Here is a 26,829-nt window from a genome sequence, read left to right as displayed (position 1 = left end):
ATGTTTCCTTAGGCAGTTTTTCCTGTTAGAAAAGCAATCGTCTAAAATTGGATTTTATTGCTCCAGTTTCTACCATACTTAAAAACAAACTAAATAAGGCTTAAAATTTGCAAAAGACCTTTACGGATTAGTGGGAGAGTTGTAATTCATGGCTTTAATGGCTCCTCTTTCCAGTCTAGAAATAGAATAGTTACTCTCTCAGACTGTGCCATGTTTATCAGGTATTAATGGTATTTATATGTTGGTTTAGCCAATTAGATTATTGTCTATACCACATAATTTATCACTCAGTTGTATACTGTTGGTATTTCATCTGGGTAGTTTTTCCTCTCTCCTACCAAACTGTAAATTGATAGAAATTGTGTCTTCTTTTACTTGATAGACCTCTTAACATCTACTATTATCATAGATAATCTGTGGATTTAATGGTATTTATATGTTGGTTTAGCCAATTAGATTATTGTCTATACCACATAATTTATCACTCAGTTGTATACTGTTGGTATTTCATCTGGGTAGTTTTTCCTCTCTCCTACCAAACTGTAAATTGATAGAAATTGTGTCTTCTTTTACTTGATAGACCTCTTAACATCTACTATTATCATAGATAATCTGTGGATTTAATTGGTTTTGTTCCATGTAAGTAGTCTCTTTTGTTGAATCTCAAAAGAGATGATCAAAACAGGTTAGGAATGTACAGTAAGAATAATCATAAAAGCCAGTGTACTGGAAGCATGTACGTTCTGCGTCTTTTCTCTCCCCTACTCTTGTGCAGCAAAGTGCTATGTTCTCATCATTTTCCATCACGCTTAGAGTTCAGTCCTCGCCATTGGAGGAGTTCGCTTTCTTCCATGCATGGTGCTAGGATCCCACCATTTTGGTTTAGTAGATTTGGAAGTTTAGAGTATTATCACTAACTTTTAGGGGGCCAACGGCCTATTATAGAAAATAGTATTAGATTAAGTTAAGCATTTAAGACGTTTTTGAAAACAGAAGAAAAAGAGGGAAAAATTACCTATGGGTTCTCACCATTCTAATAACATCACTTTTAACATTTTGCTACTTTCCCTCCATCTTTTTGTAAGCACAAGGTTTTTTGGGGTGTTTTTTTTTTCCTCTTAAAAAATAGTAATTATATTCTGTGTACGCTTATTAAAGTTTCCAACTTTCCAGTAATTTTGCTGGAAGGTTGCTTTAGATTTTCCACAGAAAGATTTTTTGTAAATCCTTAAAATCCCACAGTACTCTTATGAGATCATTCATAACCATCCTTTTTTCCTTTTCCATTTTTGATGCCTTCTTTACTGTGTATGAGGTTGTGTGCATGGTACTAGAGATACAAAAAGAAAAGACGTAGTCCTTAGTTTCTAATGGGGACAAAAACTGGGCGTTTAAACAAAATACAATTAGATGGTGGTGTCAAGTACGGAGTGTAAGCAGAGAGACTGCCAAGACTGGAGACTGAGAGCGAAGCTGTACCTGGGGAAGTAAAGGAAGGATTCACAGGGGAGGTTGCCTTTGCATTGAGACATGAAGGATCAGTAGGTGTTTGCCAAGCCGAGGGACTCCGTATGGAAAAGCTTGGAGGAGTGAGAGAACTTGTGGTCCTCGTGTTGGAGGGTGAAGTTGGGTGGAAGGAAGAAACTGAAGATGAGGTTGGAAAGGTATACAGGAATCAGATCATAAAAAGCATCGTATGGAGGCTGGCCGGGTTACATAGTGGTTAAGGTCACGCACTTTGCTTCTATGGCCCGGAGTTTGCGGGTTTGGATCCTGAGCGTGGACGTACACACTGCTCATCAAGCCATGCTGTGGCAGCATCCCACATACAAAGTGCAGGAAGATTGCCACAGATGCTAGCTCAAGGACAATCTTCCTCAAGCAAAAAGAAGAAGATTGGCAACAGGTGTTAGCTGAGGGCCAGTCTTCCTCACCAAAACAAACAAACAAAACATTGTATGCCTTGCAAGGGAGTTTAGATTTTATCCTGTAAGTGTTGAGATTGCATTGAAGAATTTTAACAGGGGGTTAGGGAATTCATTTTTTTTTGTAATTAAGACTATTTTTTAGAGCACTTTTAGGTTGACAGCAAAATTGAGGGAAAAGTTCACAGATTTCCCATATACCCCTTACCTGCACACATGAATAGCCTCCCCCATTATCCATATCTCCCCAGAGTGGTACATTTGTTGCAGTTGATGAACCTACGTTGACAACATGATCAGCCAAACCCTATGGTTTACATTGTGGTCCAGTCTTGGTGTTGGATTTTCTGTGGGTTTGGATAAATGTATAATGACATGTATCCATCATTACGGTATCATACAGAGTATTTTCATTGCCCTAAAAATTCTCTGACCCCCTTACCCCTGGCAACTACTGATTTTTTTTTTTTTTTTTACTGTATAGTTTTTACCTTTCCCAGAACGTCATATAGTTCGAATCATACAACATATAGCCTGCTCAGATTGGCTTCTTTCATCTAGCAATATGCATTTAAGGTTTCTCCATGTCCCTTTATGGCTTGATAGCTCATTTCTTTTTAGTGCTAAGTGAAATTCCATTGTCTGAATGTGCCACAGTTTATTTATCCATTCACCTACTGAAGGGCATCTTGGTTGCTTCCAAGTTGCAGCAATTATGAGTGAAGCTGCTGTAAACATCTGTGTGCAGGTTTTTGTGTGGATGGAAGTTTTCAGCTCCTTTGGGTGAATACCAAGGAGTGTGATTGCTGGATTGTATGATAAGGGTATGTTTAATTTTGTAAGAAACCACCAAACTGTCTTCCAAGGCAGTTGTCCCAATTTGCATTCCCCCCAGCGCTGTATGAGAGTTTCTGTTGCTCCACATCCCCTCCAGCATTTGGTGTCGGTGTTCTGGATTCTGTCTGTTCTGATAGGTGTGTAGTGGTATGTCATTGTTTTAATTTGCATTTCCCTGATGACATGTGATGTGGAGCATCCTTTCATATGCTTATCTACTGTCTGTATATCTTTTGTGGTGAGGTGTCTCTTAGGGTCTTTGGCCCTTATTTTAGTTGGGTTGTTTGTTTTCTTGGTGTTGAGTTTTAAGAATTCTTTTTATCTTTTGGGTTACAGTCTTTTATCAGATGTGTCTTTTGCAAATATTTTTTCCCAGTTTGGGGCTTCTCTTCTCATTCTTTTGATACCGTGTTTCACAGGGCAGTTTTTAAGTTTAATAAAGTTCAGCTTAACATTGATTTCCTTCATAAATCATGCATTTGGTGTTGTATCTAAAAAGTCATCACCATACGCAAGGTTGTCTAGGTTTTCTCCTGTGTTATCTTCTAGGAGTTTTATAGTTTTGTGTTTTACGTTTAGGTCTATGATCCATTTTGAGTTAATTTTTATGAAGGGTGGAAGGTCTGTGTGTGTATAAGCAATTCTCTTTTTATGATCCATTTTGAGTTAATTTTTATGAAGGGTGGAAGGTCTGTGTGTGTATAAGCAATTCTCTTTTTATGATAAAGTGCTATCTCTTGGGGTAGTTTTCTCCTCCAATTCCTGTATGAAATGTATTATAAATAGTAAAACATTATTAAAAATGTTACTCATTTTTATACCTTGTTTCGCAACCACTCCCCAACTCCAAGCCTGGCTCCACACATTATGAATGGCTTTGAGAAAGCTCTTCATTTCCTTCATGGTTTTGAAGTCCTTTATTCTTTCTACTCGTTAATAATAGCTTAGTATTATTTTTATGAAAGGAGAGCATTTTCAAGCAGTCTGATTTTCTGGTTTGCTTTTGTTTTTCTTGCAGATAAAATTTATCTTGAAGAGACAGATTAGAAGCAAATGTTTAGAGATTTAAGAACTTTTAAAAGTGCACTTAAAGAGCTGGGCTTTTAGGGGCCAGCCTGGTGGCGCAGTGGTTAAGTTCACATGTTCCAATGCTGCAGCCCGGGGTTCGTGGGTTTGGATCCCAGGTGTGGACATGACACCGCTTGGCAAGCCATGCTGTGGTAGGCATCCCACATATAAAGTGGAAGAAGATGGGTACGGATGTTAGCTCAGGGCCAGCCTTCCTCAGCAAAAAAAGAGGAGGATTGGCAGCAGATGTTAGCTCAGGGCTGATCTTCCTCAAAAAAACAAAAAAAAAGCTGGGCTTTTAGAGATTGAGTACTAATTTTGAAGAAGCTTTTTTTTAATGTCAAGATTTGATCTCATTTTAATTTTTATATCTATCTATATGGATATATAAATCTATTATACATTCTGTGCTGAAATTAAGTTCTTTTTTGACAGACAGGCACATTAAATTAAATAAATAATTCCAGTATTAATTGCATATTGATGTTCATAGAGAGAGTAAGACCTTTTTTCCTTTAAGAAAAGAAAAATGTTCTTGAAGCTAAAGTAGTATGTTTGTTTCTCTTGAATTTTTTATTCTGCTTTTGCTGTGCAGAGTAAGTTACAGAAACTCTAAGATGCAATTTGACATGTATTTTGTATTAGAAACATTGCTTTTGACACTTTACCAACCTTTTGTCTTTTCAAAAATAAGATATTTTTATGTGTTACCAAAGTAATCTATGTTTATTATTTATAAAATTAACAGAAGGAAACAAAAATTCCTGAGGCCAGCCCAATGGCGTAGTGATTAAGTTCATACACTCTGCTTTCATGACCCAGGTTGGCAGGTTCAGATCCCAGGCAGGGACCTACACACCACTCATCAAGCCATGCTGTGGTGGCATCCCACATACAAAATAGAGGAAGATTGGCACAGATGTTAGCTCAGGGCTAATCTTCCTCACCAAAAAAAATCTCATAATTCCACCACCTAGACACTACTGACATTTCTGTACTGTTTCTCAAACTTTTTTCTTTATTTCCTTTACTCATTTGACATCATTTAATTCTGGATCTCACCTTTTTCACTTAACACACAAAATTAATTATGCTGTAATACTGTTATAAACATTGGAGCAACAAATTAGTCTAATAGTTTAAGAGTAGCCAGTGGTTTTTATAGTTTGCCTGCCTGGGGTCAAATCCTGGCTCCACCTTTTGCTAGTTACGTAAGCTTGGGTGGGTTACTTTCCCTCTGTCAACTTTCTCATCTGTAAAATGGAATGTTACACATACATATTACATGGGGCTTTTTTTTTTAACAGATTGGCACCTGAGCTAACATCTGTTGCCGATCTTCTTTTTTTGTCCTTCTTCTTCTCCCCAAAGCCCCCCAGTACACAGTTGTGTATTCTAGTTTTAGGTCCTTCTGGTTGTGCCATGTGGGACGCTGCCTCAGCATGACCTGATGAGCGGTGCCATGTCGGCGCCCAGGATCCGAACTGGTGAGACTCTGGGCCACCAAAGCTGAGCGCATGAAGTTAACCACTCAGCCACAGGGCCAGCCCCATACATGAGGCTTTTATGACAAATGAATGAGTGATATTTGTAAAGCTCTTAGATAGTACCTGGCACATACTGTGTACTATATGTGTTTGTTATTATCATTTTGATGATTGCCTAACAGTCCATTCTATCAGTGTACTGTGTCTGTTCCCTTATTGTTGGAATTTACATTTTAAATTCCAATGTCTGAATTTTTAAATTCTGTGATTTTTACCAGCCTTAGTGTATTATAAACTTACAACCACTTCTAAATAACACCGATATCTGAGTTTTCTGTGTTGTCAAATATTTACACTGTATGGGTGCTCCTTGAGGTTTGTTCAGCAAGATATACATTGAGTATAAAGAGTAATAATTTGTAAGAATCCAGTCCGAAACTAGATAAATGAGTGGGAGAAAAAGCAATTGTTATGAGACTTCTGGGGGGAAAAACATAATTAATTAAAAGTTTTAGAAGGGAAATCAGGGACTATTGAAAATGGCTATCAGTTAAGAGTAGTTCTCTCTCCTCCTGGTTCATAGTTTTTAATTTTAGTTAAGTCAGTCTTACCTAAATTGCCTGAATAGTGCTTTAGTATAAGAGTAGAATAATTGCATTGTCCTCTCATATTTCTCTACATATCACGTTGTCTCCCTCTCCTGCCTCTTCCCATTCTGTCCTCTGGTACCTCATTTTTATGCTAGAAGACCTCACTCCTTTTCCAGAACTGAAGCAATGTAGCATAATGGTGAAGGCAATGGATTTGGGACTCAGATCCGCGCTTCCGCGTTTATTAGCTGTGTGACCATGGTCCAGTTATTTAATCTCTCTCAGCCATGATTTCCTCGTTTGTAAACTGGGAGTGACAGTAGCTATTTTGTAAAATTGTGACAGTAAATGAGATGGTTTAGGACCTGGTACGTGATAAACACTCGGTAGCATTAGGTAGTGTTATTATCATTGCTCGTAAAGTCATCCTCACCACTGCTACCGTCCACACTACCATCATTTTGCTACCAGCATCACCACGTCCTCAACTTCCTGTTGTTCTTGAACAGAAACCTCATTTCCAGGGCATGGCTTTTCTTGTAAACTGCTTAGAAGACTCCTTTTCTAGCATCCAGCATTTGTTTCATAATACTGAGAGATCAATATTCACCGAGTTTGCCATTCCCACTTTTACACTTTCTCCAATTTATTATGTCTCCCGCCTACTCTGGGGCTCACAGAATTCTGCTGTATCAACCTGTCTTAATCATCTGCTCACTTCATAGTCACTTTCCTGTGTTCGTAAATCATTAACTCTATAAGGGCTGCATCCTGAGCAACTAGGTTTGTGGCTGGGACATGGCAAGGGCTCAATAAATAGTCTATAAATTAATAAATGAAGAATAAATCTATTATGAAAATTTGTGTTCTAAAAATAAATAAGTAAATGAAGGAGTTTCACCCCTGGCTCAAAACTTTCTACTTCAAGTTTTACTGTTAAAGGAGACTTATGGACGTCTCTTTGTTAATATCCTATTGCTGCTGTAACAAATTACCACAAAGCTGCTGGCCTGAAACAACGCAAGTTTATCATCTTACAGTCCTGGAGGTCAGAAGTCTGAAATGGGTCTCTCTGAGCTAAAAGCAGAGTGTCAGCAGGGCTTGTTCCTTCTGGAGGCTCCAGGGGAGAATCCGTTCCCTTGTCTTTTCCACTTTCTGGAGGCTGGAAATGTGGGCACCTCCTTGGCTCGTAATCCCCTCCTCCATCTGCACAGCTAGCAGTGGCGGGCCTAGTCTGTCTCGTGTTGCATCATTATGGCACAACATATGACTCTCCTGCCTTCCTCTTTCACTTCCAAGAACCCTTGTGGTTACTTGGGGCCCACCCAGAGAATCCAGGATGGTCTCCCCATCTCCAGGTCTGATGATTAGCAGTCTTGATTCCGTCTGCAGCCTTGCCAGGTAACACAGCATAGTTGCAGGCTCCTGGGGTTAGGACAGGGGATGATTCTCTGCCTGTCACAGTCCTCATCCAATACCTTTGCTACCTAGTTGCTTATCTTCCCACTGCCAGTTAATTTACCTCTGTTCCCCTTTAGTCCTTCTTGGCTATGGCCATACTCTGGACTTTTCCATTACTCAAAACTGTCCCAACTGTGGAATCTTAAACTACAGAATTTGTTTTCTGGCCACAATTTTGAGTCCTTCCGTATTTTGGAAGTATGCAAGGGCCAGATCATAAAGGTCTTATTTACTGGGTTAAGTAGTCTGAACTTGAACCTGAACAAAGCCAGAAGTCAGTGCAGTTTCATCAAGGAAAAAAGTGAATGATGCAAAGCCAAGGAAACCAGCCTTTAAATAGGAAATATTGAATTAATCATATGTCTTATGTACTAATCTTTTTTTTCCCCTTAATCTGCTTTTCATTAGGAAAAGGAAGAGGGAAAGCATGGACCCCTCGGAGATAATGAAGAGGTGGCCAGAGTATCTACTGATAAAAAACTGGTGAATTTTTACGATTTTTTTTAAAAGACATGTGTCATAATAACAAAGCGAACGGAATGGTTTAAAGTAGAATAAAAGTTCCTTTATACTCAAGTTCCCCATTCCCACTTCCAAGGGAGTTTCTTGTATACTCCTCTAAAAATTATCTGTGCATTTACAAGACTATACATGTCTCTCTGAAAAAAAACAAACACAGATGAGATTATTCTATATTGTGCTCCTACATCTTACTTTTTTTTAATTTTCAAGTTTAGCTCTTGACACCTTCCCATATTAGTTCACATAGATGTGTTCATAAACATTCTTCCATGGTTCTCTCGAACTGTAACACATCTTGCTGGTTTAAGGAGTGCAAAGGCCCTAAATGCTCTTTACCCAGGCTATTTTTCAGAGTTTGTGTTTGCAGCAAGCAACCTTGAGGGTTGAGGTAATGTCTCCCTCTGGGACAAAGCAGGTTTGCTTACTGTTTGCAATAAAACATCAGAATCCCTAAGCTCGGTGTCTCTCTCCCATAACACAACCCACTTCATGTCCAGAAATCCATGTGGGCCCATCTGCATGCCCCCCATGGGATTTGTAGGCAAGGGAACCATCACAAACATGATGCTCATACTGCTTGCTGTGCTGTGAATGATAAAAGTCCCTTGTTTCTGACCCAGGAGTTTCATGTCTTCTGCCAGCATTCATGAAACAATGGCAGGCTAACTTACTAGATTGTACATAGGTTGCAGTCAAAGCCCAGACCTGACGAGATGAACCGTGTTCTTTTTACTATTGCATAGTATTATCTTGTTAATTTAATCTTCTGAATTTTCCAGAGATTCTGATTCATTGGGTGTGGACTGGAGACAAAACATGTACATTTTGGAAAAGTTATCTCGATGATTCTGATGTATAGTCCTGTGAATTTCCTGACTAGTTCTGAGAATGAGTCTCTAAAATGCCCAACAAGAATGTAAAAATAATTTGTGTCAGAATATTTAGATGTTTTTAATTATAAGAAAGGCAAAGGGAAAAAAGTAGTGAATCACCATTTAAGTAAATATACCAGTTCATATCCAAGACCGACTGTTCTCTTTTGCCTATGTTTTAATGTAAAACTCTGTGACTAGGATTACATAGACGACTTGCCAAGATGTTAGTGAAGTGAAGCAAAATCAGGATCCAGAACAGTGACTCACTGAAAAGATTCAGTCTTCTGGGAGCTGCAGTAAGTGGAAGTGCCGCAATGGAATGCAACTTAGGCTTTCATTTGCTTTGTTTTGTTTTAAGTTTGGGATGGAAAAATCTTTGTCTCAAACTTGATATTTTGGCCTTTGCTGAAAAGATATTTTCTGAGGTGACAAGGACTCTAGACAAAAATTGGTAAATAAACTTGGCCTTAAAGATTGTTCTAATAAAAAATGAATTGATGAGTGTGCTTCCCATTTATTATGAACAATTTTTTTAAAGTCTTTTGTGGTCAAGTTTTCTGGCTTTATTTCTGTCTGCTTAACTACTTAGAAAATCTAAAGCTAAAAGCATTGCATTGCAGCCATTTTCATTGGTTACGATTTGTTCAGTTTAATAAAATGAGCTCCAGCATGCTAAGATATTTTGATAAAGCCTCATCAGTTCTTTTCCATAGTGATAATTTCTTTTCAAAATACTTTGTGGAAGTATTCAGAAGTAGATACTAACATATACTTTGTAGCTGAGGAACATAAAACTCTAAGAAATTTTGGGATGGGGAGGGGAAAAGGTTCACAAATTCAAGGTAAATTTAAAGTTTATTTTAAAAGCCAGTATAGGTAGATCTTTAATATTTTAGATATATTTTTGGATATAGATTTTGTAAAGGAAAGAGTTTTGTATTCTTTTTAACTGTTCTTAATGTTTAGGAGATGGTTAATTAACTCGGAAAGAGAAGTCTATAAAATCTTCTCTGTTCCTTTTTAAGCATTTCACAAAATATCATTCTCCATAGTTTCACATATTTATACTCATAACTGAAACTGGATCTTGACTATTTTAGTTAATATAACTTTGGTCTGATCTTTAAAGTGACTTCAGAGATGTTCTTTTGGGGATAACTGAAGAGTGAAATCCCTTTGAAAGGGCACAGGGGACGATGGATACTTAGTTCTCAGCCCGAGTTCCCCTCGTATTGTAACAGTCCCTTAGGTACCCAAGGATCAGGTTTACATTCCTTACTTCAGAGTCTTGGCTGTGAAAACAGCGTAGACTATTTTGTACCTTATGTAGAACTGATTTTTATCTTCGTCTGTTCTATCTGGTATTAATATTGTTGCACTAGCTTTTTGGACTAGTATCTGTAAAAGGTAGAGCACTTTAGGTTTCAAGTAAGCACTCTTTGGGACTCCTGCCAGTGCCCAGCCTCCAAGGCTTAGCGCAGAGTCAGCCCAATCGCCTGCCTTTGGGTGGGATCGTGCTGAGAGAGCTCAAGCTCACTGCTCTGGCTTTGAGTTCTCTCTTCCTTTCTAACAGCTGAGGCTATGTCTTCCTTTTTTTGAGCTTGAATATGCATTTAAAAACATTTTTTAAATTATAAATAATGTATATATTTGTAGGAGGTGGGACCTAACCACATTCGTCTAGACTACCATAGTGCTAGAAATCAGTAGAGCCAGTTTTTTAGAAAGAAGTTGAGAGTTGTCTTTATTGTAGTCAATATTTAAGATGTCCTCTCCTTTAGTTCTATAATTCTGCCTTTTATCATCTGTGGGTGTTTCAGAAAGTCATTTAAACCCTCTGGGCTTCACTTACCCGTTTGCAAAATCACAGTTTTCCATATTTTTTCTTATTACCATCCAGAAGCTTAATACAAAATAGATGATATAAGAAACAAGTCAAGTCAACTTGGTTCTTGCCCTTCACTAGATTAACTAAGTTAAAATGTATTCATTTTTCACTAGGACAAATTAATGATAATTAGATGCTTAATTGTTTGGTTAAGAAAGCTTAGATTTAGATGATTTCTGGTATAAAATCAACATCAAATTTAAAGAAATTTTTTGGACCTGAGAAATGTGCTTTTGTTCAAACTGCATTCAGATAAAGAATTAAACAAAACTTCCATTTTATTAATAAGTCAAATATAATCCATGATATGATCATTAGATGTTATAACTAATAAATTGTTTTTTTGATCTTAATGTAGGTGAAGAGAACTGGTCTTGTGGTGGTGAAAAACACGAAAATTGTTGGTCTGCACTGCTCTAGTGAAGATTTACATGCTGGGAAAATTGCTCTTGTAAAACATGGGTCAAGACTGAAAAACTGTGATCTTTATTTTTCCAGAAAACCATGTTCTGCTTGTTTGAAAATGATTGTAAATGGTAAGTGCAGATAAGGCTTTGTTGGGGGTTAGTAGCATTTATCTGAGAACAGTCAGTGGGAGCAAATTGCCTAAGTACCACAAAGATAATTTAGAAATATAAATATATATCTGGAGACAGTTTGATACACCGTAAGAAGAGTCAGAAAACATGATTCCAGTCTCAGCCCTGTCACTAACTAGTTAGATGACCCTCAGTGTTTAGTGGACAAATGCTAGCTACTATAACAAATAAACACCAAAATTTCAGTGGCTTAATATACTAGACATTTATCACCAGTGTGATAGTCCAGCATAGGTGTTGCTGAACAGCAGACATCTTTTCTCCATGTAGTTGATTCGTGGGCTTAGGCATCTTCTGTTTTATTGCTACTGTCATCCCCTTGGGCCTGGAGTCCTCTGCATCCAGAGGCCGACTGAGAAAGAGGGCAGAGAAGGCATAGCTGCTTCTTAAAAACCCTGGCCTGGAAGTTACATACATCGTTCTGTTCACATCCGTTGTGGGACTGTAGTTCCTGGCCAGGCACCTGTCTCCTAGTGACCACTGCACTTTGGAAGGAGGCGCACCAGTCACCAATGTATGGCTATCCATCTCTGTCATACCGGGCTATTCGCTAAACCTTTGTGCTTATGGTTCTGTTTTGCACCCAGGTAAATATGCAGACCATTCTCCCATTTAAAAAATATTATATCTTTGTCGACACAAATAATCCATAATCAATCTGTAAATCAAAATTGAGATGAGTTTATTATGAGCCAGATCTGAGGACTAGCCTAGGGCCTTCCTTCCCCAAGGAAGGAAGGGCACCAAAGAAGTGGGGTGTACAGAGTGGTTATATATCATCTTAGAACTAAGAGCCTACATCCCATGTGATAGGAATGTCCCTTTTACAACAGTCATGAGATTGCTTTGCTGGCAAGGCAGATTGGTGAGCACAGCAGGTCAGTAATTAATCCTTAGTTTAGGGAGAATTGCTTACCCTAAAGGAAATGCTGATATGGGGAGGTTATATCCCTACCTGTAGGGGCATCATTCCTGCCTTTGGGACATAGTAAATGTTTAAAGCAGATGTACAATGCATGCTCAACAAACAGGCCATGTCAGGCCCTTTTGGAAAAACAAAGTCAGGCCAAATTAGTTTTACACCAAGTGGCTTCCTCATGTTCCAGTGTATCCTACTGCTTGTCATTTATTTATCATTTTCCCCATTTTGATCTATGATCTTTCGATAGAAGGCATTGATGATCAAAATATTGTCCCTCAGCACCAGGGTGGTTGCTGCCTGCCCTGGGTCCATCATGTCCCTCAGTGCTAGGCTTTTATCGCATTTATTTGCCCAGTTGTCCACACTGGGAGAAATAATTGGATATAGTGGACAAGCATAGAGGTATATATATTAACAGAGGAAGCATTTTATAGGTTTTTCAATTAATTTCAGGTTGTTGCACAAACATTATACATGTGCTGTTACGTGACTCCTTATGCTCACATTGTTTACAATTATAGAATGGCTACAGTAACAATTATGACAATTCAGTATTTGAAAGGATTGGTTTTAAAAATGAGGTCTTAGGCATAGTCTTTATCAGAAAAGGAAGTTTGTCCAGAGTTGTACGATTGATTGACCGTCTCAAGTCACTGAGCAATCGTTACTCTAGCTTGCATGCCAGTCTTACAACAGTGAGTAAAGAAAACAGTAATTAGTTTGAATATTATGACTAGTACAAGAATTCCAAGAAGTAGTAGAAATAGGAATTGCAATCTGGATCAAAAAAGGGAACTGATAACTGAAGGGAGCCAACCAAACAAATCAAGACTGAGTGTAGGAGCGCTTAAGACATTCACCTGCTTTTTTATGTGTTTTAGCAGAGATGACACGTTGGAACATTCGTCGGGTATGAAAACACAGTGCTCAGTTTCAATGATTGTACACATACCACCTTGGGATGCAATTAAAATATCTAAGGCCATTCTTTTTTGAAAGACAGCCTTTTTCATTAGACATTTTAGTATTTAATAAGGCTATTCCGACTTGATTATTGGTAAGGGCTCGTTGAGTAAATTTAGTCAGGGTTTCTATATGTGATAATGACATCCTCTAGTCCCCAAGGAAGGAACAAATATAGCCGGTAGGTGGCCATACCAGTGGAACATTGAGAGAACCCATCCAGCCATAAGGAGAGGGAGAATGGCAACAGATGCCAGCTCAATGTGAATCCTTCCCTGTATCCAAAGGAATCTCAGGGTGCAGTATTTTAGCCATCCAGGCAATAGCTGAGGCCAGAGGTTTGTTCCACATAACCATTGAGTTCCATTAGGAGCCACCCAATAAATGCCTGACCTTCGAGACCAGTCTTCCAAATTAGTCACTTTCTTCAAGTATGATAGAATTCTGAAAACCTTAAATGGAACAATTATAAAATAGGTATATAGTTTAAGCATTATTGAGGTTTAATTGAGGACAAATAAGTTTGGAAATACAGGCCTGGTCCAGAGTCTTGGGATAGCTGTCTACCATAGATGCTGTCTTCTCATCCTGGTTTGGAGATATTTGCATTGGTCAATTGAAGTCAAGTATCAGAAATAAGAACTGAAACCCACTCAGGTGGAGAAGCCTTTTTTTTTTTTTCCCACTAGTATTTGTGGAGAAGATACTCAAGATACTAGAATTTGGGCAAGGGTGCTCTTGTGGCCATTTTTCTTGCCCTTTTCCTTTTTCTTCCTGCAGTCCTAGGAATTAGTGATGGTCTAGATGACAGTTCCCAGAGAGGCTGGATGATAATCCTTTTTGACATAAAGGAACTGGGTGGAATCTGCACTGCCTCTAGAGCTGCTTTTCCAGTCTTACAAGGATTTTAAGGATAGGTGCTATTCATTCCTCAGAAATTTGTGTGGTAACTTCAGTGACACTATAGGTTGATCTACCTATCCAAGTACATCAACCCTAATTTGCTTCTTTCCCTCTGGGTGCTTAGTTTTTATTTTAACTTAGGGAAGAAGGAAAGAAAATTTCTATCAGGCTCTCAGTATCAGCTTCCGGTTTGGCCAAATTTCTGATTGTAAGTTGCTAAGTCCTTTCTAATACCTTTTCAAGTTTCAGCTGGGACAAACAGTAACTACCTGGTAGTGTCAAACAGTTCCAGTAATCTTTAACATAGCGTTTTCCCAGAAAATCTCTCAGTCTCATTAACTCTGGGAGTAGATTATGGAGGGGTCTGTAAAGCCATGGCCTAATATATTTTCCTTTAGGTCACTTTTATAACTCAATTTCTATTAGATTTTTGCAGCAAAACTTTCAGTAAGGTTATTTGGGAATTTTGAAGTCTTTGCTTTTAAGTGCACTTTTTAAATGATCTTATCTGATCGGAGCATTCCTTCTAATGGCCACTGTAATTCCCTGAGGCTTGCGGCTGTTTGGTAGGACCCTTAGCCTCGAATGGAGTGCAGCCCACATTTCTGTCTGACTATGTCTGACCACAAAATGAGGTGTAACCACATTTTGTCTGACTGTATTTTGGGACCTCCAACCTGATGATGATTAAGCCAAGCCCTCAGGACATGAAACAAGCTTGGTAAGATTTTTTTTTTTTTTTGCTGTTCTTTGCAAATATTTACAGCTTCTGGAACCTTTAGTTTGAGCTATTATGTCAGAAGGTGGTGAGCTCAACTCTTTAAAAATTTCCCTATTATCTAGCTCTTAAAAAGGAGCCCCACATTGGCCACTGTAATTTTAAATTTTCCTGGGTTATCTCGCCAGCTGTTTACAGATTTTGTTAAGGACTTGCACGTTTGAGCACGAAGCCAACCGGAGTTCCCGGGGGAGGCTGCCCATTTGGGAACTGTTAGAAGCTCAATTTCCTGTTTTTCTTTTAGTTTAGTTTTACTGTAACGTCTGAACAATTTCTAGGGACAGTATAGTGGGTTGGAAATGTCCTGCTTGTGAGTATTACTCCCTAAAGAAGGGTTGTAAACACTTTTGTATGTGCGTTGGTTTCTCCTGCCAGCAGTCGAAAACTACCACGGGGCTCAGAGCGCGTGGGTGACCAGCCCTCACATGCGCTTCCCCGGATGAGCCTTTAATCAGTTAGCATGAATGATAATGGAGTTCTCTGTGGAACCACTACTCTCTTGAGGATTGATCCTCTGACACTCGCTCGAGGTTTTCAGTCACCTGAGAACACTTTTCGGTTGGGAGGAGCTGATGTGCCTTCTCTCAGATTTGAACAGAGGCTGGGGCTGAAGCTGGGTCTTGATGGGTGAGATGTGTGGGAAGAGGAACACATTCCCAGTCAGGGGCGCAGCACATGCGGTGCCAACAAGTTGTGAGAAGCAGGTTCTGATGGTCAGTGTTTGAAATGGAGAATTATTCTTGGAGAGAGTAGTGGCAGATGGATTATAATGATAGGTTGGGTTTTAGTGGAGAACTTTGAAAAACTGCATGACCTTTGGCCTTTATCTTATGGAACAGTTTCTAAACTTGTGTTGAGGAAGAGCTGTTTTTATTTACATAAAATCTTAAGAGTAATGATCGTTTTGGTGGTGAGGGCAGTGCCCTTGAGCTACAAGCGGAAGCACTTCCGGAAGAAATGGTCACGTGGCTAGAGCCTCTTGGCCTGCAACAAGCATTTCAAGCACATAGGTATCTATGATAGTTATTAGATTCTCTAGTCTCTCCCCTGCAGTTACGAATAGTAGCCGTGGCATTTTTTTCTTTTTTCAATTAACTAATTAGATTGAGTATTCATTTTGTCACTTGTGTGAATTGACCTATAATTCCTGTTATAGATAATGTAGAGCCATTGAAGATTTTTGAACAGGATGTAAAATGCTTAAAATTATTCTTTTTTTTTTTTGTTATTGAATTGGAGCATGGAAAGATAAGAGGTTCAGAGCTTGATTAGTAGACTGTTGCATTAGGCAGGGTATAAAATAGGGTTCCGATGGTGGCATTGATATAGAAAGAATGTGAAGGAACCAAAACATTTGTTGACTGATCTCTCCTAGAGTCAAGGGAGAAGAATGAATTAAGATAGTTGTGTTTTGTGCTGAGTTGACTATGCTGAAGCACTCTCGATAGGCTCAGAGCCAAGAACTAGAGAGAAAAATAGGGGAGTGCAGCTAACTCACCCCTGCTTGATGTCTTGAGTTAAGACATTTAAACCTGCCGAAGAGGTAATGAAGTGTGGAAAATCAGGAAGCACATGTGATGGGAATGCTTTCCTGTTAGTGTTATACCCATATATAAATAAAATCGCTAGGTTAGATGAGGCTTCTGTGTTATATCCTGGGAGGGGGTGTGGTTTAACCCCGCTATAGCTGAGTTATTTTTGTTACAATTACCCTTACCTCAGTGACAAAGCAAACATTTCTGAAGCCCAGTGGTTTTCAGGGTGTGGTCTGTGAACGGCTGATGGTCCACGAGGTCAAAACTATTTTCATAATAATATTACACTTACGCTAGTAGTATCAAAAGAATGGTGAGTAAAACTCCTGTTGTCGTAGTATCTATCAAGGCAGTGGTAGTCGTTGTACTCTTCATGGCCATGTACTTGGAGTTAAAAAAAAAGTTTCATGTAAGAATGTCCTTGATGAAACAGTAAAAATAATTAATTTTATTAAATCCCAACCCTGGAAGTACACATCTTTTTAATATTCTGTGTGAGAAAATAGGGGGTAGACCTAAAGCGCTTTTTCTACAAACCTAAGCATGAAGGTTACCTTAAGGAAAACCACTAGTGTAGTCGTTTGAGTTACAACTGAGTTATCCACTGTTTTTTATGGAACATCATGAATTGACAAGCTATAATTATTTAGATTTGGCTATTGGGCAGACATTTTCTCAAAAATGAATGAACCTGTCACTTCCAGGAAAACAGCTGACAGTAGTTGTTCCCAATGATAAAATTTGAGCCTTCAAGTACAAATTAAAATTTTGAAAAACTTGTATCCACTGTCATGAGTTTACAGCTTCCTAACACTTAAAGACTCTTCTGATGAAATTGCTGGTGATATTAATGAATGGGATTTTTTTTTTAATGCTGTAAAATCAGTTAACCAGTGTTTTCTAAATGACCAGTGCACAATGCTACAAAATCACTCTTCAGTAAAGAGCCATTCTAAGTGCAAGATAGACCAATGGATTTTAACACAGTACAAAAAGTTTGTTAATATGGTTTCAGATTCCACGTTATAACTAACCTTTAAGAAACTATCCCTTGTCCAATTTTTATGTAGTGTCAAAGAAGAATATTCGTAATTATCTGAAATGGCTGTTAAAATACTCCTTTTACAACTGCATATCTGTGTGAGGCCCGCTACTTTTCATACACTTAACGGAAACAGCCTGTTGACACAGATTGAAAGCAGAAGCAGATCTGAGGATCCAGCCATCTTCTGTTAAGCAGATAATAGAAAGATTTGTAAAAACTTAAAACAGTGCTGTTCGTCTCAACTAGTGTTTGTTGTTCTTTTGGAAAATATAGTCATTTTTAATTCAACTATGTTATTTATATTAATGTATAATAGGTTCTTTATTATTTTTGTGAATTAATCAATTTTCAAATTTTGTTTTAATTTTGTAATGTAGTTAATATCAGTAGATATAATCCACATAAGCAAAAGCTCTCTGAGGTCCTCCTTAATTTTTTTTTTTTTTTAAAGATTTTATTTTTTCCTTTTTCTCCCCAAAGCCCCCCGGTACATAGTTGTATATTCTTCGTTGTGGGTCCTTCTAGTTGTGGCATGTGGGACGCTGCCTCAGCGTGGTCTGATGAGCAGTGCCATGTCCGCGCCCAGGATTCGAACCAACGAAACACTGGGCCGCCTGCAGCGGAGCGCGCGAACTTAACCACTCGGCCACGGGGCCAGCCCCAGGTCCTCCTTAATTTTTAAGAGCGTAGCAGGAGGGGCTGGCCCAGTGGCACAGCGGTTAAGTTCCCATGTTCCGCTTCGGCAGCCCTGGGTTCACCGATTGGGATCCCGGGTGCTGACATGGCACTGCTTGGCAAGCCATGCTGTGGTAGGCATCCCACGTATAAAGTAGAGGAAGATGGGCACGTATGTTAGCTCAGGGCCAGTCTTCCTTGGCAAAAAGAGGAGGATTGGCAGCAGATGTTAGCTCAGGGCTAATTTTCCTCAAAAAAACAGTGTAACGGGGTCTGAGACCAAAACATTTGAGAACCTCTGCTGTAGCGTTTTCCACTGGTACGTGAACATTTGTTCAGAGATTAGTCATCCCATCTTCTCTTTGAATCAGGATTACTAGAAGCAGCCAGAATGCTTAGATGAAAGATTGGTTTACGGCCCAAGTCCCAGTAAGTGTCGGGAGTAGAGGGGAGTAGATAGAAACGTGTGTTTGTTCAACTTTTTAGTTCATCTGTTACTTTGAATGCAGAATACTCTGTGGGCCATCTGTCTATTCACTTCTGGGCACAAACATCTTTCCTAGCTGAAATTACATGAGATATTAGCAAAGGGGTCTTTTTGTTGTAAAACACTAATTAATAGATGTACATTTGGATGCTTAACTCGGTATAATACATCTCATTGTTCAAGCTCAGATACAAATTAAAATATTTTTTATGTGTTATCCAGTTTTATTTTCTCTTGTAAGTTGTCTGATTATATGTCTTTGTCTTTCTTGAGACCTTATTGTTCTTGTCATTTCATATGTGCTCTTAATAAATTAAAATTTTCTCTGTATATTAAAGATTAACCTTTCCTGTGTCATATTGATTGGAAAATGTTCCTTCTACTTTGTTGTTTTGTCTTTAATTTTGTGGGCTTAAAAAGAATTAATAGGGGCTGGCCTGGTGGTGTAGTGGTTAAGTTCGAATGCTCTGCTTTGGTAGCCTGGGGTTCACCAGTTCGGATTCCAGGCACAGACCTACACACTGCTCATCAAGCCATGCTGTGGCAGGCGTCCCACGTATAAAATGGAGGAAGATGGGCACAGATGTTGGCTCAGGGCCAGTCTTCCACAGCAAACAGACGAGGATTGGTGGTGGATGTTAACAGGCTAATCTTCCTCAGGGCTAATCTTCCTCAAAAAAAAGAAAGCCAACAAGAAAGAATTAATATTGCTCCCTCTCCCCCCCAACTGCTGCCCTTGTGTTATAAATTCTTTGTGGACATTTTGGATAACTGTATAATATTTTATTATGAGGAGGACTGTAATGTATTTAACCATTCCCCTATTTTGGCCATTTAGGTTTTTACTGTTTTAAATAATGCTGCACTAAATATATGCATGAATGGAGTTGTTTTGTCTCTATTTAGAATATGTTCTTAGAATAGCTTCCCAGAGGAAGAATTCAGAGTACAGGTACATTGTTAATGCATGCATGAATTGTTTGTTTCAGATACAAAACTCTAGACAATATCAGTTGTCAGCTATGATATTTCTAAAAGGAGCCATTTGATGGTTTGGAGAACTCTGGTATATAGTTCAAGCACTGGGTTTTGGGACCCCACTGAACAAAACCAGTGATTCCACAAGTACCTTCCATGGGCTTTGTTAGGGTCAGCAAACTTTTCCCATAAAGGGCTAGATAGTAAGTATTTTAGGCTTTGCAGGCCATATGGTGTCTGTACAGCTACTCAACTCTCAACTCAGCTACTCCATTGTATTGCAAAAGCAGCCAGAGACTGTCAGTGAATGAGTGTGTCTGTGTTCCAATAGAACTAATTTGAATTTCATATAACTCACATATGTCACAAAATATTCTTTTGATTTTCCAAGTCTTTAAAACTATAAAATCCATTCTGAACCTTCAAGCGGTACAAAAACAAGCAATGGGCCAGATCTGGCCTCTGGGCAATAGTTAGCCACCCCTCAGGCTGTATTATAGGTAACGTGGTAATAGGTATTTATTATATTGGGACCTCTGGATCTAGTGCATTAATATGGTGAATTTATTAAGAAAACTCTTAATTTCAGCATGTATCTGATAAGTACCTTTCATATTTTGTATTTCAGCTGGAGTTAACCGAATTTCATACTGGCCTGCTGATCCAGAAATAAGTTTGCTTGCTGAGGCTTCTAGTTCTGAAGATGCAAAGTTAGATGCCAAAGCAGTGGAAAGATTGAAGTCAAACAGTCGGGCCCATGTGTGTGTCTTACTTCAGCCTTTGGTGTGTTATATGGTGCAGTTTGTAGAGGAGACCTCTTACAAATGTGACTTTATTCAGAAAATTACAAAAACATTGCCGGATGCTAACGGTGACTTTTATTCTGAATGTAAACAAGAAAGAATAAAAGAATATGAAATGCTATTTTTGGTTTCAAATGAAGAAATGCATAAGCAAATACTGATGACTATAGGTTTGGAGAACCTGTGTGAAAATCCCTACTTTAGCAATCTAAGGCAAAACATGAAAGACCTTATTCTACTTTTGGCCACAGTGTCTTCCAGCGTGCCCAACTTTAAACGCTACGGATTTTATTGTGGCGGTGCCGAACAGATTAATGACATTCACAATCAAAGTTTGCCACAAGAAATTGCAAGGCACTGCATGGTTCAGGCCAGGTTATTGGCTTATCGAACTGGTGAGTCACACGCTTAGTTCATAAATTGGGGCTGATTGGTTATGTTGTATTTGTCTCAGAAGTAAAGTGGTTTTCATCTAATCTACAGTAGTGTTCATTTACCCTTAGACACTAAAGTTTTACGTACAGTGTAGAGAAGTTAATGAGACTCTTGAGTAGACAACTCTTTCTTAGAGCAGTTTTAGGATTGCTAGTGATCGTATATTTAGTGCCACATTCATAAATCAGGGCCTGATTATTTGGGCTCTTTCTGCTTTTATCATTTTACTGTTCACTGAGCTTTCTGTTAGAGATGGGACAAAAAGAGAAAAGAGAGAACCAACATAATTCATTTTTGTTGACTTCAATATTTTGCATATATTCAATATTTAAGAAAAACTTTAAAAATCTTTACAGTAAAAATGTGAATTCAAAATAACAGAATCAAAGAGATATTGGCAGATTCTTTCAATTGCTGGTATGTTTTCCATCAGCAAGTTGAGAAATCAAACATTTTTACTTTATTAAGTTGTACGTGAGTATGTATGTGAAAAAGGAAAGTATTACTTGGGAGTTTTGTATGTGTATTTCTAATTATAGAACAGTGTTTTTACATCTTATGAGATGTAAACATTTTCAAAGTAGAGTCATGATCATTTTTTTAAAATGCAACTTTGAAATAAGGGAAAAAAATGCACGCAGGAACAGCAGTAGAGTAAGATTTGGGGAGTGGACTATAGTAAGATTTTTTTAACTTATCCCAAGAAAGAAGATGAGCAAAAATCTTCAGGAAAGGTTCATACAAATGTCATTGCTCTGCAGTATATTCTAAACAATGACCACAGGTCAAAGTGATTTCAGAAAAATGGAAGTTCTCAACTGGCAGCATCTAAGAATCATCATTGAAAGTGCAAATGCTCAGGGCCGGCTGGTGGCGCAGTGGTTAAGTGCGCACATTCTGCTTTGGTGGCCCGCTGTGGGGGTTCACCAGTTCAGACCCTGGGTGCGGACATGGCACCGGTTGGCAAGCCATGCTGTCTGTGGTAGGCATCCCACATATAAAGTAGAGGAAGATGGGTACGAATGTTAGCTCAGGGCCAGGCTTCCTCAGCGAAAAGAGGAAGGTTGGCAGCAGTTAGCTCAGGGCTAATCTTCCTCAAAAAAAAAAAAAAAAATTACAAATGCTCAAATTCCAACTCAGACCTGCTAAATCAAGTCCCTAAGGGTGTGGCCTAGACTTATGCATTTTTAGTTACACAAGGAATTCTGACATTCAGCAGGGTTAATCACTCAATTCTTATTAAAGAATTTGATTCTATTACTGGCACAGGCTATATCACACCAAAGAACTGTATCGTGTAGAAGTCTGATTTAATGTAGTTATCTTGTGTCATGGGCTATCTGTTAGTCTCTTTGCCAAAACCAGCTTCATAAAGAATTTTTCTCTAAACCACTCTGGAAGGACAGAAACGTAATGGGGACAGTTGTTACAGCTATAATTCACTACTTCCCCTTTGCTAATTAGAATTCAGCAGATTACAGAGTGAGCTTAAACTGAGAGATGTGAATCTGCTGTTTTTTGCTTGCTCTCAGTACCTCTTGCTTCTCGTAGGAGAAACCACAGCATAACATATGTGATTCCAGTGTTGAAAGATGCAGTAATGTATAGATATAAATTTGCATATATATTCTTTATTAGATACCCTAATTATAAATTTATCCACTATTTCTGTGCACACTTTTGCATATACAGCCATGCTTCTGCACTTGATGGGCTGTTTAAAAGATTTTTCAAGGTAATCTTTTGACCGTGTGTGACTTTTTTGTCTGGAACCCGAATCCTGAATAGGGTGCCACTCTGTCATGCACTTCATGCCACTGTGAGCTCTTCCAAGGGAGAGACCACGTCTTCATCATCGTTTTTTCCTTAGCGCTAAGCACAGTGTATTGGTGGATAAAGAAAATCTTTTTATATCCAAAGATAAATGGTCCACAATCCGTTATTCAAAACCCTTGGAGCCAGATGAAAAGGAATTGAGAATTTTGCAGAGTTTGCAAAGGTAATATGGTGCATATACTGTATGTTACGCAGTACTCCCAGGGTGGTCTGGAGCAGTACCTTTTAATCAAATACATTTATCCATATGGGGTAAAATGTATGAATATTTGCACTAAATATTTGATGAGGTAAATGGCCACAAAATAAATGCATCAAGTTGTCAAAAAAACTTGATATTAAGGATTTCAGATAAGGAATTCTGGACCTGTCTCTCTTCATTGATGATAAATACTAATAACAATTTATTGAGCACCTCCTCTGTGTCAGGCACAAAGCTAGGCTATTTATAAACGTATCTTATTTAACACTGAGGACAATCCTGCAAGGTAGGTATTCCCGTGATAGAGTGGGCTTTTAATAACTTTAACACTATTCAGTTTGCTTTGACGACTTTATTTCACTCTAATTTATAGGTGAAGAAAATCATTCCATTAAACTATTTCGTTTAAAAATATACGTATGATTAAAATGAACTCCCAAAGCTCTAACAATAGAGTTCTAAAAGTAATTGAACGTAGCTGCCTAGTAATTGCTGTTTGATGAATAAAGAGGCTCCACAGAGACGTCTTTGAAAGTAGGTTTCTAGGATACTTTGAGGTAGCAGAGAAGTGACAAAATTTGTTTAGACTCTAGGGGAAAAAAAAGAGGAGGACATTATATCTTACCTACGTGGCTTAAATGTGATCTTTTCTCTCTTTTGGGGTCCTGTTTTCTCATAAGACTGTGTGTTTACCACAGCTGAGGGGTATGCCTTCCTCCCGAACCACAGTGTTGATGATGGAAGTAGGTTGGAGTGGCCAAGAAAGTTAACTTTGAAATCCTAACTTGGTTCTCAGCCTTTGGTATGCCTACGAATTGGGGGGATGCTCATGAGAAATGCAGACTCCTGAGCCCGGCCTGCCTCCCTGGGCCAAGTTGATTCAGGGGGTTTCCGTGGAGCCGGGAGTCTGCCTTTTTAACAAGCACCGAGAGATTCTGATGCAAGTGGTCTGTTGACCACATCTGGCCAAACCGTGACATGACTACAGAATTGAGAGCCAAAATAACCACGCCTGCGTTCCAGAAGCATAGGATAAATAGTTCTCTGACTTTCAGTGATCAAAGAGTCTCAGGAAGTTGGCTCAGTGATTGTAAATTGACCTTTCCTTCAAGGGTAGACAGAGAAAACTCTGTGCATGACCAGATTATGGGCAGCAGTTTCTGTAAAAATTACAGACATGGAAAGATTTTTGAGAAATTACCTCATCTGTCATCCAACCTTGGGGCTGGGTGAAATCTACTCCATCTAACATGGGTGGAATTTCAATCTGATTTTAAATGACACATAGGAAATAATATTCTCTTGGTGTAACTCACCTTTGCCAGGCAGTAGAGCTGCATGCTGATGGGAAATCACATTTTTTCCCTTCCTGACAATGTTCAGTCTGTCCCCAGACTGAAACGGAAAAAATGTCTCCTGAGACCAAAAAAATATGACATCAAAAATACTTGGTGTCGATGATAGAAAAAGTAGACTCTTAATATGAAGAATTTCTATTTCAGTTTTTTATTTTTTGTTTCAGATTTATGCAGGTATTAAGTCAATTTTACTTACAGTGACGCTTTTGGTTTTGCAGGCAAATATAATCGTATGTTTATAACTTCTGCCACTTGCCTTAGAAATGGGCATAAAGCCATAATTAAATTCTTTTCCTCTCATGTCATATTTTGAAGATCCTGGAAGGAACACAATTTTGTTCACATCAAAATCCCTTTCCTGACCACCTCCACTCTACAGAATAAGCCCTCCCATGCCCTCCATTCCTCAGCATCGTGCCCATTTCCTCCCTAGCACAGCACAGCACAGCGCAGAGGGGCTGAGGTGCTTCCTCGTTCCTCTCTTCCTCCCGGGTCAGACTGCAAGTTCCATGAATATGAACCTTCCGTTTCCCTCACTGCTGAATACTCGAGTATTCAGTAAAGGGAATTCTCTGTTAGAAAATTCTCGACCTTAAAGGGAGAGGTAGCGGAAAGGCAAGTAGGCTGAGTCTGGAGAGCTAAATTTTAGTCACTCAATTTCTTTGCTTGTTTTCTCATGTAGGAAAGGAAATTTTATCTGCTTTACCTTTAGAGTAAAAATGAAATAATGGGTATAAGTACTTAGAATAAATGATACAAATGCGTTGGGATATAATTTTGAAAATCCGAGCTTGCTTGAACTGAAGATCGGGAATTTCATTATAGTATCGTAACTTTTAAAAATTAACTTAGTTATAAGGCATCCTGATTTTAAATGCACAGGTGGAATAAAGTTTCTTTGTACTTTTACTAGAAAAGTAGGTATTTAAATATGTTATCATTGGAAGGATTAACTTTTACTAAATTGTAGAGTGAAGCCACAGGTAAGTTTAATTCTCACCAGTAGGAAAATGCCGTGGGGTAGGTTCATGGATGGTGGTTACTTTCCCTTGTGTAAATATACCAACTTAACTGTATTAGTCCCTTATGAAGATTTTGATAGGGCCTGGCCCGGTAGTGCAGCGGTTAAGTGCTCACATTCTGCTTCGGCGGCCTGGGGTTTGCCGGTTCGGATCCTGGGTGTGGACATGGCACCACTTGGCAAGCCATGCTGTGGCAGGCGTCCCATGTATAAAGTAGAGGAAGATGGGTACGGATGTTAGCTCAAGGCCAGTCTTCCTCAGAAAGAAAAAGAGGAGGGTTCGCAGATGTTAGCTCAGGGCTAATCTTCCTCGGGGGGGAAAAAAGATTTTGATAAATACTATGGTTTTCATAATTAGCATATAATTGTCTTAGAAATTTGAAACTTACCCTTGGTATTAGTAGAAAGAAAAAGTCAATTCTTAATATGGAGAATTTTTATTTTGTTTTTTTATTTTCTGTTTCAAATTAATGGTTTTAAGAAGTACAACTTTACTTGTTGCAGAGCTTTGGGTTCTGCAGGAAAGTTATCTTATGTTTATAATTTCTGCCACTTGATTTAGAAATAAGCGTCATGTCACTAAGTTGGCATTCTTTTTCCCCTTGGGGTAGACTGAGGGTCAGGGAAAGGGCACCATTTTGTTTAAATCAAAATGCCTTTCATGCACTTTACAGCAATATATATATATATATATATGAAAGCCCATAAAGATTTATTTATGTTTGTATTATAAGTTTGAACTTTTTTCTTAGCAAGAACATTTCCATAAAATGTATTTTCCATGATTAGAGGGTAAAAAATTCTAGAAAACAGATTTAATTATTGTGAATGGTTATTACACGAAATTCATTAGTTCAGAAACTTCTTTCTTAATCAGTTTCACCACCTATTAGCAATAGTCATTTAGAAACTGCCTTGGTGGAGAATCAGTAAAGTTACATCAGTTCTGGTTACAGCTTTGAAGTGACCTGACCGTGGGCAATGCCATTTTAGTGATCTGCACATATGTGTAGATCTTGGAACACTGTCTAGGTATTTAGTACCTAGCTCCCATATTCCATGCTTAAAAGTATTTGTTTAAAACTTTTCTATAATTAGTGAGGATGTCAAGGATTGCTGATATATTTATAAAGTATGTTTCAATAAATGTTTTTGTTATTTTTGGAAAAATATAGTTCTGAAACTAACAGATTATTGATTCTTACTGAGTTGCATGCCATGTGTCTTTCAGAGGATCATAAAACAGGAGTTGGAGCAGTCATTTGGGCAGAAGGCAAATCTGTAAGTATGAAAATAGTTCTTTAAACGTGTAGCCTTGATTTTGTTTAAACATAGTTCAGTTTTAAGTGTGTTACATTTTATTGATCCACTGGGATTAATATTTTTATTGGTGCACTTATTAAGTTCTATAAACATTTGCTTATTCCCTCAATAATTTCCTAGAGAGATTAATTTTATTTAGCAAACATTTATTAAACATCTTCTCCAGGGTAGGCACTCTGTCACAGTGAACAATGGGGAGTTAAAGAGCACATTTTCTGCCCTTCGTGGCCTTATAGAGTCTAGTCATGGAGACTGAGAAGTGAAAAAGAGACTGATATATGAGTGTGAATATAATATGAATCCGTGAAAGCAT

General features: G+C 38.4%; 1 protein-coding gene across 2 annotated transcripts in view; it reads left to right on the top strand.

The window, feature by feature from the left end:
• The window catches only part of CDADC1 (cytidine and dCMP deaminase domain containing 1), a 52,939-nt gene that overhangs the window by 1,090 nt on the left and 25,020 nt on the right, over nucleotides 1–26,829 (top strand). For both annotated transcript variants that reach the window (XM_008536374.2, XM_008536375.2), the window contains exons 3-6: nucleotides 7,777–7,851; nucleotides 11,012–11,189; nucleotides 20,167–20,736; nucleotides 26,425–26,474. In XM_008536374.2, the coding sequence (XP_008534596.2) occupies nucleotides 7,777–7,851; nucleotides 11,012–11,189; nucleotides 20,167–20,736; nucleotides 26,425–26,474 (873 nt within the window). The remainder of the gene's footprint in view (nucleotides 1–7,776; nucleotides 7,852–11,011; nucleotides 11,190–20,166; nucleotides 20,737–26,424; nucleotides 26,475–26,829) is intronic.

This window comes from Equus przewalskii, chromosome 16 (assembly GCF_037783145.1).
Source record: "Equus przewalskii isolate Varuska chromosome 16, EquPr2, whole genome shotgun sequence".
Lineage (NCBI taxonomy): Eukaryota > Metazoa > Chordata > Mammalia > Perissodactyla > Equidae > Equus > Equus przewalskii.
Note: the sequence above shows the minus strand (reverse complement) of the source record. Positions and strands in the feature narration are given on the sequence as shown.